This window comes from Callospermophilus lateralis, chromosome 3 (assembly GCF_048772815.1).
Source record: "Callospermophilus lateralis isolate mCalLat2 chromosome 3, mCalLat2.hap1, whole genome shotgun sequence".
In the NCBI taxonomy this organism is placed as follows: domain Eukaryota; kingdom Metazoa; phylum Chordata; class Mammalia; order Rodentia; family Sciuridae; genus Callospermophilus; species Callospermophilus lateralis.
In genome coordinates this window covers 79,636,646-79,652,732 of record NC_135307.1, presented here as the reverse complement: position 1 = coordinate 79,652,732, position 16,087 = coordinate 79,636,646, and the positions used below count along the sequence as shown (strand labels likewise).

The 16,087-nt window shown below is 33.5% G+C and overlaps 1 protein-coding gene across 1 annotated transcript; it reads right to left on the bottom strand.

Annotated features, from left to right (window-relative positions):
• Positions 1–885: 885 nt before the first annotated feature.
• On the bottom strand, positions 886–3,599 carry LOC143394710 (olfactory receptor 11H6-like). Its single transcript, XM_076849365.1, has 2 exons — positions 3,568–3,599; positions 886–1,822 (listed from the first exon to the last, which is right to left on the bottom strand). Exons 1-2 carry the CDS (start codon positions 3,597–3,599, stop codon positions 886–888), a joined length of 969 nt encoding a protein of 322 aa, XP_076705480.1.
• Positions 3,600–16,087: the final 12,488 nt, after the last annotated feature.

Genomic DNA, 16,087 nt, shown 5'->3' with positions numbered 1-16,087 from the left:
GCCAATAGAAACCACGAGGAAAATCCATTTGGCAGGGACTGAGATTGCAAAAGTTAAAAATACAGAAGATAACTAGTGTTGTCAAAGACACAGGGAAACAGAAATTCCTGTACATTGTGAACATTGCATTTTGAGAATAATAGGGCATAGTCTTTCTGAGAATGGTCTGAAAATTCCTCAAAATGCTACATAGAAAATTAAGCTATAATCTAGTTATTTCATTCCTAAATATGTATTCTAGGGAAGTGAACACAAATGTTCATGTTCAGAAAACCTTGTTAATTTATTATTCATGATATCAATGAAGCAGAATCATTAAATGTCTAACAAAGGGTGAAGGGAAAAGAAAAGTGGTTGCATAGTCATTGAATTGAATGTTTTTCAATTTCAGAAAGGCTTGGTTTACAGCATGAGGAAAGTTTATGATAAAAGTTTGAATCACAAGTGTTCTTCAGAATGTTGGCAAAAGGCAAACCCACCTTCTGTTAAACAAAAAACATTACCCTAGAATTGCTATGCAAATTTATCATATATTAATTTCCACCCAAGATAAAGTTTTAGGAAGAACTGTAAACGTAGGATAGATTTTCTACATGTGTATATGTGCATCTGAGAACTATGAAATTTCTGAGAGAAAAATATGAACTACGAAAATAACTCTGAAAGCAAGCAAGATAAGCTATCATTTTCCTTTCAATATTAATCTTTTATTTGGAAGAACATAATTATTATTTTTTATCTAATAAAATGAACAAATGAATATAACTAACTTTATAAACATTATATTAAACTTGAATGTTTGTCATCCTCTATAATAAATTTTTCTACTTCCATAAATACAACAAAAATCGAAGTGTTAATTATTTATCTGTGCACACAGCTTCTTCAATAACCTTTGCCATGGCTCTTATGAAACATCACAGTGTTGAACAGTTTTCTCAGGGCCTCCTTCATGTCCTTATTCCGTAAACTGTAGATCAAGGGGTTGAAGAGTGGAGTTAACATGGAATAGAATAAAGTCACAATTTTCTGCATCCCTGCTGGATTTCCTGCCGTGGGGCTCACATACACAACCATGATGGAGCCATAGAAGAGGGACACTACAGCCAGATGGGAACCACATGTGGAGAAAGCCTTTCTCTGGCCTTCTGCTGAAGGGACCCTGAGTACAGCTCTGATCACCAGGGTGTAGGAACTGGTAATGAAGAGGAAGGTGGAGAAAATGAGGACTGAGTTATAGATGGCACAGATAATTTCAGTGCCAGGAGCTGGTTCACAGGACAGCTTTATAAGTGGTCCTGGGTCACATAGAAAGTGATCAATTTTATTTGCACAACAAAATGGGAGCTGAGAAACTAGGTAAACAGGCAAGAGGAAACACAAGAAGCCACACATCCAGCAGCCGGCTCCTATTCTGAAGGAGTTTTGGACAGTCATGATTGTAGGGTAGTGCAGGGGTTTGCATATTGCAAGGTACCTGTCAAAGGCCATGACAGACAAGAAGAAAGTCTCAGTGGTGCCCATGGAGAAGAAGAAGTAGAACTGGAGAAAGCATCCAGAGAAAGGGATGTCATGGTTCTCAGAGAGAAAATTGGCTAGCATATTGGGGACAGTAGAGTTGATATAACAGATCTCTAGGAAGGAAAAGTTGGCCAGCAGGATGTACATTGGCGTTTGTAGTCGATAGTCCCACCATACGGCACAGATAATGCACAGGTTTCCAATTAGGGTTGAGATGTATGTTCCAGAAATGATGGAAAAGAGGAGGATCTGAATCTTCCAGGTGTAAGGGAAGCCCAAGAGGATGAATTTACTCACAGAGCTGGAGCAATTATTTACATTCAAATTTTTATTTGTTCCTAAAGCTGCAAAGATAAAAGATTTCCATGTGAGAAGTGATCTTATATAATGTGACTTTTTAAGACAGATTCCTTGAGTGGGGTCACATTGGTATTCCTTTCAAAACTAACAGATTATTCATGCAGAGATATTTACATGATTTTCAGATACTCATAGTCCTACCTTAGACACACCAAACCCAAATTGAAAAGAGGAAGAGAGGGTCTGGAGCCAAAGGAAGTACACCACCTATGTTTTGGTTTTGACAAAAACAAAAGAAAACTAAATGAAAAAAAACAACATATTCAATATTAGGTCATATAGTGAATGAAAGGAGACAATAAATAAAGAGATAAGTCATTGTTTGTGACATACAAAGATATTACATTGATTGTGTTCAACATTCTTTGCTCTATTTGTGAGAGGAATGCAAGCTTTCATACTGATTTGAGGAGAGCATCTTGATGAGTCATAGAGTTATAATACACGTATAGGATAATTCATTTTAGCTTTGTTGTGTTGGGTTAAGACCTTTCTTTCTTTGTACATTTGAGACTGCAATTTAAGTAAATATTGAGATGAAAAAGTTTGAATGCTTAATAGGAGTTTCCACACATAAATTCATCTCATTAGTAAAAATGTATTCTTTTGAAATACTATGCATTATAAGTAAAAATATTATTTGTTAAAGAAATATGGTTATTATAACATATGACTTGAAATACGGCAGGATAATTAGAACGATCTGGTTAAAAGAATTTGAGTCTGAAAATTTATTCCAGAAAAATGAGCCTGTCTGCTATTTGTCATTCAAGGTGGATGATATCCCATAATTTTCATTTCAGATCTAACCATAAATATTATTTGCTAATATTTTATCTCAACTTGTTATCCAATGTAATAATGAGGATGATTTGTAATACCATCATCATCAATGAACCCTTTAAATAAAATTAATATAAATATATGAGATATATGTAGTCAACTTCTTCAATACTTTGTAATTGGAATGAAGGGTGAGTGATCAACTCTCTTGTGGTTTTGGTATGGAAAGAGGTAAATAATCAATCATCATTAATTGATATTAGAGAGCCATGGTGGTCCAGGAATGATTGGTGGTCTTTGAGGGAAAAATATTTCAAAACTAATTTCATAATAATGTTAAGACAACATTTGGTTTTTCATTTTTCTTTTATTTATAATACATTGGAGTTTTCATGGCTTTATGGTATGTAGTATCACAGTAGATCAACCAGAGAAATAGGTAGGATTCAATAATTTTTATTATATTAAGACAAATAGTAATGATATTGGCAAAAAGTTGTAAATTGCAACTCTCCTTAGTAAATTTGATGAAGTTATTTTACATAGACCTCGCATGCATAATTACTTTACATATGTCTAATTACTTAGTGCTACTATTTAAAAATTTAATTTATAAACAAATATTTTTCAGGTTTAATTCCTAAATAATAAATATTATTGGCTATAATTTACATACGTAAAAGTTATGTGGGGTCCATCATATTATGGAAGATTTTAAAGAGGTCCTGATACCAAGTATTTGATAACTATTCTCAATAAAATTATCCTCCAAAGAATAATTAAATGCTTTTATTAGTCATTCATAGCAAAAGAATATATGTTGGATAAGAGTCTCATGTATATGTTGGATGAGAGTACTTGGCAAGTATTCATTATTCTTCTGGTATGTTTTATTGAAATCACTTTATTTGAATAGTATTATTAAAGGGTTTCATATGCAAATAGTAATTTGATTTTGGAAAAGTAAACATTAGAGCAAAAAGCATATGCCAATTTAAATTCCCCATTCAATATTTTAGAATGTTAAAACCTTAACTTTCAAAACACTAACCAGGCAACAAAATAATAAAGCTATTCTATTTGTATCATTTTGCCTTTTGAGGGTTTTAGCATATCATACAGACATGGAAGGTAAGTTGAAAGTAAATTGACTCATTCTTAAAATATTCACCATGTGTTTATGAATTCCAATCTTGGGAACTCAGAGATATAGATTTTTAAAAGTGTTTTTGTTAAATAGGTCTAAAATTTGAAAAACAATATTTTGTTTTGTTTTTGGTACCAGTCTTGAAGTCAGGAACATATAGCCACTGAGCTACATGCCCCGCCTGTTTTATATGTGGAAAGAATTTTTCTAAACTGGTTATTTATCCAAATTTAAAGTAATCATATATAATATAAACTGATGCTTTTGATGAGTGAAGAACACACTGCAATTCAATGCCTGTCCAGTAAGCCCTCGACATTTCAATACCACCTTTGCTGATGATTTTGAATTTTCATTCACTCTACTTCTTTCTCTGTTTCTGTATCTATCTCTATCCTTGTGCCCGCAAATTCCCATTTGCTTCATTGGTCTTCTTTCTCTAAGGGTCTTGTGTATATGTGTTTGTAGCCTTCCATATTTTTTTGTTTTATATTTTATTCAACTGTGACTGTATTGTCTCCAGATTGCAAACAGCATCTGCCTGGTGTCTGTTCCTATAAACTATAATTAAAAGACAAAGAATGTGATAGAAGAATGGACTCATATCAATGAATGTTTCAGTGCAGAAGAGCCACTGATCATGTGGTAGATTTTATCAAGAAACTCAAACCACATTCTGTAATAACATTGTTCTTCATAAAATCTCAACTCTATTCTATATGATGTTGTTTTTCATTAATTTTACAGTTGGGATAAGATAGTAAGATAGATATTGAAATCAAATATATATATCATTTACAAAAATATGTAAAATTTTGTTATGTTCACAAAGGCTATTCCTCTAAATTTTCAATCAAAATGTAAATAAAATTTCATTGCCTGGTAGTCTCTAAAATAATCAGAAAGTCACAGGGTCCAAGCAATATGTTGCTTAAAATTTTAGTAAAGGAAGATATGTACACACTTGTTTTAGGAATCCTTCATAGTTAGGGCACAAACACTACTATATGGAGTAGAACACAAAAGGTAATGTGACAAGATCTCCAACAAATTTAGCTCTCAGATAAAACCATGGCTTTGATTCTGAAGAAGCAGTGCTTTTGTAATTCACATACTGTGTGATAGAATATAAAACTAGAGCAGAGTGGAAGAAGGGCTGAAATCTGGTGGATCATTGATCATTACCTGAAGAAATAAGATGGGAATCATAGACACCTGTATGATTGAATGCCATCTTCCACGTCAGAGTTCAAATTCCGGTCTCAGATCTCAGAGAAATGAAGTCATGTTTCAGGCATTACTGTGGGAACTCGTGAGGCTTTTTGGAGGAAGAACATTATGAGATTAATAAATTAAGTATGAGGCGTTTGTGTCTACTAATGTAAGTTGAAAAGACAATAGACAACTTGACATTTGGAAAGAGAATTGTGATTTCTCATTGTCTAGGCAGAAAGAAATGAACCGGTGAAATAAGGAGCCTTTGTGCTGGCCATCTCTAGGGAGGGGGTCTGTAGAGAAGGAACTTATAACAATATTTTTAAGGAGCATAGCGTCATATTCAGCACTTTATTAATTATGCTGAAATGTATTGAGCATCTTTACTTGCCTCTTATTCATTTTCAAGGATTTTTCAGTTGGTGTTGTTAAGTAGGAAAAAAATACTCTTCTTTCTGATGATAAAGGGAAAATTGTAACTCTAGCTGGGAGAATTGGTTCAAAGCTTGGAAAAATGTCTACAGGGTGTAGGTTAACACAGAAGTAATGTTGCAGTATACTCACCTTATGAAAGACACATTTCTGTGTAATTTGGTGTAAATCACCACTCCATTACACCTTGTCACTTTGAGAGATCAATTCATTGGCTGTTTTTTAAAATAAGACATTTATGAAAATTTTTCAAGAATCTAAATATGTTGTTAATATACAGTTAGCTCTTCAACTTATGCTAAGGTTATACCCTGATAATCCAACTGATATGACAAAAACAAAGTTCAAAAATATATACAATATGCCTAACCTACCCAAATTGCTTACACCACCCTACTTTTATTCTACAGTTGGGTAAAATCATTCAATAAATGCCCATATTGTTACAAAATGTTCAATGTTTAATGTAATTCATTGAGTACTGCAAGAGATAAACAGAGTAGCTGTATGTATATATTTTCATACCATGGCAAAGTTGAAACATCATTAAATTGAACTATCCTTAAGGGATTATCTGTATTTTAATGGCTCTCTAGTATAGCACTACCTTTGTACAAATATATAATTATTTATTTAATAATTCCCTAATTGTTTAGTTATTAGCTATGATTACCAGAGCTAAAATGGTTCTAAATACATTAACTAAGATCTATAGTAGAATATCACTAAATGATAGAATATGATCAAGTGAGATTTATTCCTTTATTTTAAATTATCCAGCATCACACCATTTTTCATTAGCATATATGAATATAACTTAGGGTCATTTATTTATTTTTTTTTTTTATTGGTTATTCAAAACATTACAAAGCTCATGATATATCATCTTTCATACATTTGATTCAAGTGAGTTATGAACTTCCATTTTTACCCCAAATACAAATTGCAGAATCACATCAGTTACACATTCACAATTTTTACATAATGCCATATTAGTGACTGTTGTATTCTGCTTCCTTTCCTATCCCCTACTATCCCCCCTCTCCTCCCCCCCATCTTCCCTCTCTACCTCTTGGGGTCATTTATTATTAGAAAAAAATATAGGGAGATTTTAATAGATATAGAAGTAGCATTAGATAAAATTAATTTTGATAAAACACAGAATTAACCAGAAATAAAAGGTGATTCCTGAATTTGTTACAAGATTGGATTTTCTAAAATAATTGGCAAAATCATACTTCAATAGTAAAATATACAAAAAATCCCATTTCAATTATACAAAGACAAATAACAATGATCACTTTGATAATCAGTGTTTCTGTTCCAAGTGATTCACTGTCCTTCATAGAGAAAGATTATGTTTTTATAACCTGCAGACATAAGTAGGAAGTATTATCTTTGAGTATTAATGCTGAGTGTATACGAAGTTAAAACTTCAGTGATGAGAAATTACTTCCAAATGTAACAATGATATTGCTTATATTGGTCCTTTAGTAAACTGATAATTCTAAATCTGGAGATTGAAGAGATTCTTGCCCACTCTCCTTCCCTCTTTATTAAATGTCTTCCTTGACAATTCTTCACTATTTTTTAATCAGCTTTCATCTCCTTTTTATACTCTGAACTTCCGAGGGTGATACAAAGGCAAGCAGGTGAGGAATGAAAAACAGTACTGCCTTCCAAACTGTCCCCTTAACTTTCTCTGAGAACTCAGAAATACAGATTAAGGAAAGAAAGAAAGAATCATTCCTAAAGCAATTTGACAAAGCATACATTTGCTCTGGAAAGGGAGACGTATATGATGAGTCTCAAATTACAAGTAAGCATATAATCTATAATGAGAATTACCTGATTTAAAGATGATATCCTGATAGCATATCAGATAGGCATATGCCCCTGAGATGTGTGAAATATCTGATATTTGTTTTTGAATTGAATTTTCTATCATTACACACCTTTCCAGAATAAATTTTTAGCAGCTCTTTCCTCACGTTTTGGTATAAGTGACGTAGAAGATAGGTAATAACAAAAGCAGAATTTCAATGGCAATTGTTACAGCATTAATATATAGCTGCAAGGGAACAATTTAGCAGTAAGAAATCATCCTGATTGTGTGTGTGTGTGTGTGTGTGTGTGTCTAGTGCTAGGGATTGAACTCAGGGCCTTCTGAATGCAAGCGAGCACTCTACCAACTGCCCTATATTGCCCTCATCCTGATTTTTATCAGTTTTAAAAACTATTACTATTTAATAATTATGGAAATTATATTATCTAATGCTATATTTAGTATACCTAGTTAAACAGTCATTTGCTTTTTAATTGTTAATATTTGGTCCGAAATATCGCTCTTACTTGTTGAACTGTGACTTTGATTTTAATCTATTTCTGTTTCTATTTCCTCATCTGACAAAAAAAAAAATACTTAATCTATAGGGACGCTGTAAGAATGAACTACAAAATAACTACAAAACTTTTGGTACAGTAAAAGTTAATAATATTAATTAATTCCCATCTTTAAGTTGTACAGTTTTCAAAGCTTTTAGCAATAATTTTAACATTTAGCCAAGTTTTAGTCAGCTTTTTTTGCTGCTGTGACTAAAATTTTAAAGGAGGAAAATTTATTTAAGGGCTCACAATTTCAGAGATCTTAGTCCATACAAGGCCGGCTCCATGAGGCGGAACATCATGGAGGATGAGTGTGGCAGCGGGAAGCAGCTCACATGGTGATAAGGAAACACACAGAGAGAGAGAGAGAGAGAGATCTCCACTTGTGAGACACAAATAAATACTCCAAAGCCACATCCTAATTCCCCCCTCCTCCAGCCACACCCCACCACTTTAGTTGCCAGGCAGCTAAACTCTATCAAGGGATTAATTCACTGATTGGGTTAAGACTCTCACAACCCAATCATTTCTCTGCTGAATCTTCTTGCATTATCTCACAAGTGAGCTTTAGGGAGACACCTTATGTTTAAACCATAACAGATAATTACACATATATTTTATAATGCCTCTGTTTAATATGTATTGTATTCTCTTTATCCACGCATCTTCTCAAGGACACTTAGATTATTTCCATAAGTTGACTACTATTAACCATTGGGATCAGTGTTGCACTGAACATGGGAATGCAGTTATCTCTTTGAATACTAATTTCAGGCTGGTATGTTTGGAACGTATTGTTATTCATTTTAAAAGTTTAATTCAATTTAAAAGTTCTGTTTTATACACTAAATGTACCAATTTACATTCCCACCAATTTTGTTAAAAAGAGTCCCCTTTCTACTTAATCTGGTCAACAATTTTTTATTATTTTAAATATTTTTTGTAAAAATCCTTCTAAGAGATGTAAAATGAAGTTTCACTGTGGTTTTGATTTGTATTTGCCTGATGATTAGTATTGTTAAGCATCTTTTCATATACCCGTTGGCCATTTGTATATATTTTTTTCAAAAAATATCTATTCACTTCTTTTCATAGCTTTTAATTGGGTTACATGTTTTCTTTTTTTTCACATATAGTTGCTTGTGTTCAGTACATGCTTTAGATATTAACAACTTATCAGGTGCAAGGTTTGAAAATATTTTCTTGAATTATATAGGTTATCTTTTCATATTGTTTCTTGATTCGTTGTGAATAAGCTGCTTAATTATATATAGACTCAATAGTTTATTTCAATGCTTTTTTGTCTGTATTTTAGTTCATAGTCATAAATATATTGCCAAGAATAATGTCAAGGAACTTTATTTACTCATAGGTGATTTTTTATTTCTGTTGTTATTAGTATTTAATGCATTTTGGTTGACTTTGGAGTATAGTGTAAGAAAAATTTCATTTTCAACTTTTTTTGCATGTGAATTTCTATGTCCCAACACCATTTATTGAAATAGAATACTTTCTTCATCGTGTAATTTTGTGCTCTTGTCTAAGATGAGTTGACTGTACACTCATGAGCTTATTTCTGGGCTCTCCATTCTTATTTTATTTGTTTATGGGCCTGTTTTTATGTCAGTACTGTGCTGTTTTGATTTCTATTGCTTTGGAATATAATTTGGAATCACAAAGTGCGATGCTTCCACCTTTGCTCATTTTCAGGTTTGCTTTATTTATTCAGTCTTTTAGTGGTTCCATTCGATTTTAGGATTGTAAATTGTCTATCTGTAAAAAATGTCACTGGAACTCTGAATGGGATTTTATTGAATCTGTAGATTTGGGTGGGAGGTAGTGTGATATTTTAACAAAATGATTTTTTTCCAATCTATGAATATAGTATAACTTCAAATCACTTGTGGATTTTTTCCATTTCCTTATACACTGCTTTATAGTTTTTCATGTACTGATCTTTAACTTTCTTCCCTCATGACTGAACACAAACAAATATGTTACCATTTCTATTTTTGTATATTTTAGTTTATGTGTGTTTTTTAAAAATGTTTTTCTTTCAAAATAATAACAAACTAGTGGAAATTTAGACAATATAGCAAACAATACTGAATGAAGATTTTCATCATTGAGTTGGATTCTTCCATGCGAATTCAGCATCACATGTATACTTTCTATGTTCAGTGTACAAACTGTTATTGTGCTCTCTCTGGTAATGGGGAGAGGTCTCTATTCTGGAAGTATTAGACAGAACTCTGACCTTGGTTAGGAATTTCTCCAAGTGCCACGTTTTTAACCTATTTTTTGATCGTGTGATATTTATAGAGAATTAAAAAATATTGTCATAACAGCTATTTTTTAAGACAATTGTCTTTTTTTCTGGGGAGGGGGTTGGTGGTAGAGGTGTTCAGGTGTTTTCATTAATGAATAAAAAAGTATGTGTTTTTCTCTTATGCTTCTTTCATTTCAGTTATTGCTTTTACTCATAAAACTTTGTTTACTATTTTCTTTCTTTTTATTGTTCTTTTTAGGCATACATGAGGACTCATTTTGACATAAAAAATAGAAGCACAGAATTTAATTTGCTCTAAATCAGTCTCCAGTAGTTCCCCCGACCACCACCACCACAAAAACAAACAAACAAACAAAAAAACAAAAAAACACCTCTTTTTCTGTTTTCTGTTTTAATCAGACCATTCCTTTACTTTTTCCTCAATGGATCATCAGAAAATAATCTCTAATGAATGTAGAATTCATCATAAATTTATTGTAAGATAACAAGATCAACATTAAGGGAATTGTCCAGAGATTTTAGTTCTTACATTTGCTATTCATTGAGGTGGAAGTCAGCACAATTCACAATAGCTAGACTGTGAAACCAACCTAGATGCCCTTCAGTAGATGAATGGATAAAAAAATGTGGCATTTGTACACAATGCAGTATTACACAGCACTAAAAAATGACAAAATCATGGAATTTGCAGGGAAATGGATGGCATTAGAGCAGATTATGCTAAGTGAAGCTAGCCAATCTCTAAAAAACAAATGTCAAATGTCTTCTTTGATATAATGAGAGCAACTAAGAACAGAGCAGGGAGGAAGAGCAGGAGGAAAAGATTAACATTAAACAGAGACATGAGGTGGGAGGGAAAGGGAGAGAAAAGGGAAATTGCATGGAAATGGAAGGAGACCCTCATTGTTATACAAAATTACATATAAGAGGCTGTGAGGGGAATGGGAAAAAAACAAGGAGAGAAATGAATTACAGTAGATGGGGTAGAGAGAGAAGATGGGATTGGAGGGGAGTATTTAATGTAGAGGATAGGAAAGGTAGCAGAATACAACAGTTACTAATATGGCATTATGTAAAAATGTGGATGTGTAACCCATGTGATTCTGCAATCTGTATTTGGGGTAAAAATGGGAGTTCATAACCCACTTGAATCTAATGTATGAAATATGATATGTCAAGAGCTTTGTAATGTTTTGAACAACCAATAAAAAAAAAGAAAATCCAACATTTACTTTTTGTGTTATTCAGATGAATTTTCCCTCTTTGGACACATAGGATTATATTCCTATGTCCTCTCTAGCCGCAAGTTGCTGCCACTAACTGACATTTTCTTGAAATTTTAAGGTATCCTGAATCACTATTCTTGCAAATAGGATCAAAAGTCAAGTATAAGAAAAAAAATAATCTACCAAAAAATACATATTGACTTCCTCATTCCACATTCTTTTAGTGGTTCCACTCAATTTTAGGATTGTAAATTCTCTATTTGTAAAAAATGTCACTGGCTTTCACATGGCAACATGGCTACCATAGACTCGTTAAAAAAACAAAACACAATTTTCTGTAGTTGCTATATTTTCTCTCATATACAAATGTGATATAGACAGAGGACTAAATGCATATTTAGGAATAAGTCTGTGCATATTCACAAAAGAGAAACATCAGAGAATTGTTATTTATTAAGTAGAATTAGTAGTGCAATAGTATTCAAATGCTGTTACATTAATTCTCCAGAAATCTATGATGTGTGACACCAAATATTATAGATGACATGTTATAGTCCATTGTTCCTTAAGGAACAATTCATTGTGTTTCTGGAATGTGTAAACTTAGTTTTGGAAAAACAAAGTTCTCTGAAATACAGGTATTTGAGGGTAGAAAGATGCAAGTAAGATGTGGTATTGTGGACTTAAAGGCAATTTTATCTCCTTTTTCAAAAGATATGGAAAATTAAACACGTTTATTAGGAACCATGTGATAATGTCTTGATAAAATGAACTTCTACATACCTTTTGAAGATGAGTCATTGAGTTTAATCAACATTTATAGAAAAAATCCAACCCATCCAATTATTTTGCTGACACTATGTTAAAATATTATTGAATATTTGGTTATTATAATCTGGCTTTGTGTTTCTTGCCTTACTCTCTATGGATCCAGGAAGTTCATCTTAAAAAGAGATCCTACATTTCCCCCTAAGAATTCCCCAGATCTCTTCAGAGAGCCCTCATGGTTGTCTCCACTTCTTTGTTGTTTGGATTACAGATGGCTGGATTCAGCAGAGCTCAGGAGCCTGTCGGATACAGAAGTGAACTTCTTCACACTGATGCAGAAGGAGCATGGGACAGCAGACCCAAGCTGGCCAGTGTGAGGTGAGGCTGGAGCCCACCATACTGCTGCTCTTCTTCCTCTTGAACATCCAACCACCTGTGAGCAGACTTCCATTCTCTTCACTTTGCAGGAAAGTCTTTCTGAAAAATATTAAGTTTGCTGATATGACTGTCTCTGTCCATGGCCTGCTGCAGCTGGAACTTACTGTCCAGGGGAAGCTTGCAAGTCCTTTGAGTGGCAAAGGCAAGGAAGAATGTTATGGGTCTTAGTGGCCCTGTCACATGCTAAAAGGGCCACTTATAATAGATTGAGCAAGAAAGGTGCATGACTACAAGTGACTATTCTTCCACATTTAACTGTCTTGACTTCTGCCTTAATTGCCCTGTTATGTCCCACCTGTCTTTGTACAATTGCATTGTGTGAATAAGCCTTTTTGAACTATCCCTGCAATTAGATGTTGTCTGCATTGCAGCTGTCTTCATACTTATGTAGAGCAACTATGACTTGGTGATGGTGGAGGATGGCCCCTGTGCATAAACTCAGCTCTGGATCTCACAGTAATCAATTAATACAGACAACATGGGCAGACTACTACTGTGCGGCAGAGAATGATTCAGTGTGTGTGTGTGTGTGTGTGTGTGTGTGTGATGCATCAGAACACTCAGTAAGTACAATGACTAATTACACAGGAAAGAGAAATAAGATTGAAAGCTATCCACTTCATAAGGATTAAGGTTAAGAGAAGAATAGGACTGAGAATGAACTTTGCTTAAAAAGCTGGCTTCTTTTTCCCCCTTGATCTGTTTCATAATCTGTAAAGCAAGGCGGTTGCATTTAGTCTCTGAGTTTCGTAGTAGGCCCCAAACTTAATGGGCTCTTGATAATGGTTCTATTGTTCTCTTTTATGAACTACACTTTTAGTCACATTTGGAGATTTTATCAATTATTTGCCAATTTGATTGAAATTTTGATGAAATTTTTTGTCAAATAGAGTTTGTATGAACAGGCCCAGTGGCCCACCAGAATGGTAGGCACATCACCCCAATTGGAGGAGGGGCAGAGGCGCCTCCTATGCCTGGGAGGGAGACTTTGCAACTATACAAGAGCAATATAAATATATAGGGGGAAAATTCAACAGTTTCACCAAGCAGAAAGAAATGCGAGCAGTATGAAAAGACAAGGAAAGAAAGGACCACAAGCAATGCAGGTCAACTCAATGTTAGAAGAGGTAATATCTGCAGCAGATGGGATGTCATATAAGGAATTCAGGATATACATGCTTCAGAGATCTGGAGTCTCAAGGAAGACATTAGACAGCAAAATCAGTCAATGAAAAATCACTTCGACAATGAATTACATAAACAAATCCAAGAAGCAAAAGATCAGCTATACAGGGAGATAGAGGTTATAAAAAACAAACAAACAGAAATCCTAGAAATGCAGGAAGCAATAAACCAACTTAAAAACTCAAATGAGAATACTACCAGCAGAGTAGAACACCTAGAAGATAGAAGATCAGACAATGAAGACAAAGTATTTCCACTTGAAAAGAACATAGACAGCTCAGCAAGACTTAAGAAACCATGAGCAGAACATTCAAGAAATATGGGATAACATAAAGAGACCAAACTTAAGAGTCAATGGGATACAGGAAGGTATCGATTTCCAAACCAAAGGAATGAGCAATCTGTTCAACGAAATAATATGAGAAAACTTCCCAGACTTGAAGAATGAGACAGAATCCCAAATCCTAGAAGACTACAGGACGTCGAATGTGCAAAATCATAAGAGATCCACACCTAGACACATTATAATGAAGATGCCCAACATACAGAATAAGGAGAGAATTTTAAAAACTACAAGAGAAAGGAAGCAGATTACATTTAGGGGTAAACCAATCAAGATAACAGCTGATCTTTCAACACAGACTCTGAAAGCTAGAAGATCCTGGAACAACACATTTCAAATGCTGAAAGAAAATGGGTTCTAATCAAGAATTATGCATCCAGTGAAATTAAGCTTCAGGATGGAAGATGAAATTAAAACCTTCCACGATAAACAAAAGTTAAAAGAATTTGCAGCTAGAAAACCATCTTTTCAAAACATCCTTGGCAAAACATTACAGGAAGAGGAAATGGAAAATAACAATGAAAACCAACAGTATGAGGTAGTACTGTAAAGGGGAAAAATAATCAAAGAGGAAAAACAAACCATGTTAAGTAACATAAATAAACAAATATGGCTGGAAGAACAATCCATATCTCAATAATAACCCTAAATGTTAATGGCTTAAACTCACCAATTAAGAGACACAGGCTAGTAGAATTGATCAAAAAAAAAAAAAAAGACCCAACAATATGCTGCCTACAGGAGACATAATTGATAGGAAAAGACATACATAGAATGAAAGTGAAAGGTTGGGAAAAATCATATCACTCATATGGACTTCGGGAACAAGCAGGGGTGTCCATACTCATATGAAATAAAATAGACTTCAAGCCAAAGTTAATTAAAAGGGATAAAGAAGGACACTATATACTGCTCAAGGGAATCATACACCAACAAGACATGCAATCATGAATATATATGCCCCAAACAATGGTGCAGCTATGTTCATCAAACAAACTCTTCTCAAGTTCAAGAGTCTAATAGACCACCATACAATAATTATGGGAGACTTCAACACACTTCTCTCACCATTGGACAGATCTTCCAAACAAAAGTTGAATAAAGAAACTATAGAACTCAATAACACAATTAATAACCTAGACTTAATTGACATGTATAGAATATACCACCCAACATCAAGCAATTACACTTTTTTTCTCAGCAGCACATGGATCCTTCTCAAAAATAGATCATATATTATGTCACAGGGCAACTCTTAGACAGTATAAAGGAGTAGAGATAATACCATGCATCTTATCTGATCATAATGGAATGAAACTGAAAATCAATGATAAAAGAAGGAAGGAAAAATCATGCATCACTTGGAGAATGAACAATAGGTTACTGAATGATCAATGGGTTATAGAAGACATCAAGGAGGAAATTAAAAAATTCTTAGAGATAAATGAAAACACAGACACAACATTTTGGAATCTATGGGACACATTGAAAACGGTTCTAAGAGGAAAATTCATTGCTAGGAGTTCATTCCTTGAAAAAAGAAAAAAAAAACAACAAATAAATGATCTCATACTTCATCTCAAAATCCTAGAAAAAGAAGAGCAAAACAACAGCAAAAGAAGTAGAAGGCAAGAAATAATTAAAATCAGAGCTGAAATTAATGAAATCGAAACAAAAGAAACAATTGAAAAAATTGACAAAACTAAAAGTTGGTTCTTTTAAAAAATAAATAAGACCGACAGACCCTTAGCCATGCTAACGAAGAGAAGAAGAGAGAGAACTCAAATTACTAGCATACAGGATGAAAAAGGCAATATCACAACAGACACTACAGAAATACAGAAGATAATCAGAAATTATTTTGAATCCTTATACTCCAATAAAATAGAAGATAGTGAAGGCATCGATAAATTTCTTAAGTCATGTGATCTGCCCAGATTGAGTCAGCAGAATATAGACAACTAAACAGACCAATATCAATTGAGGAAATAGAA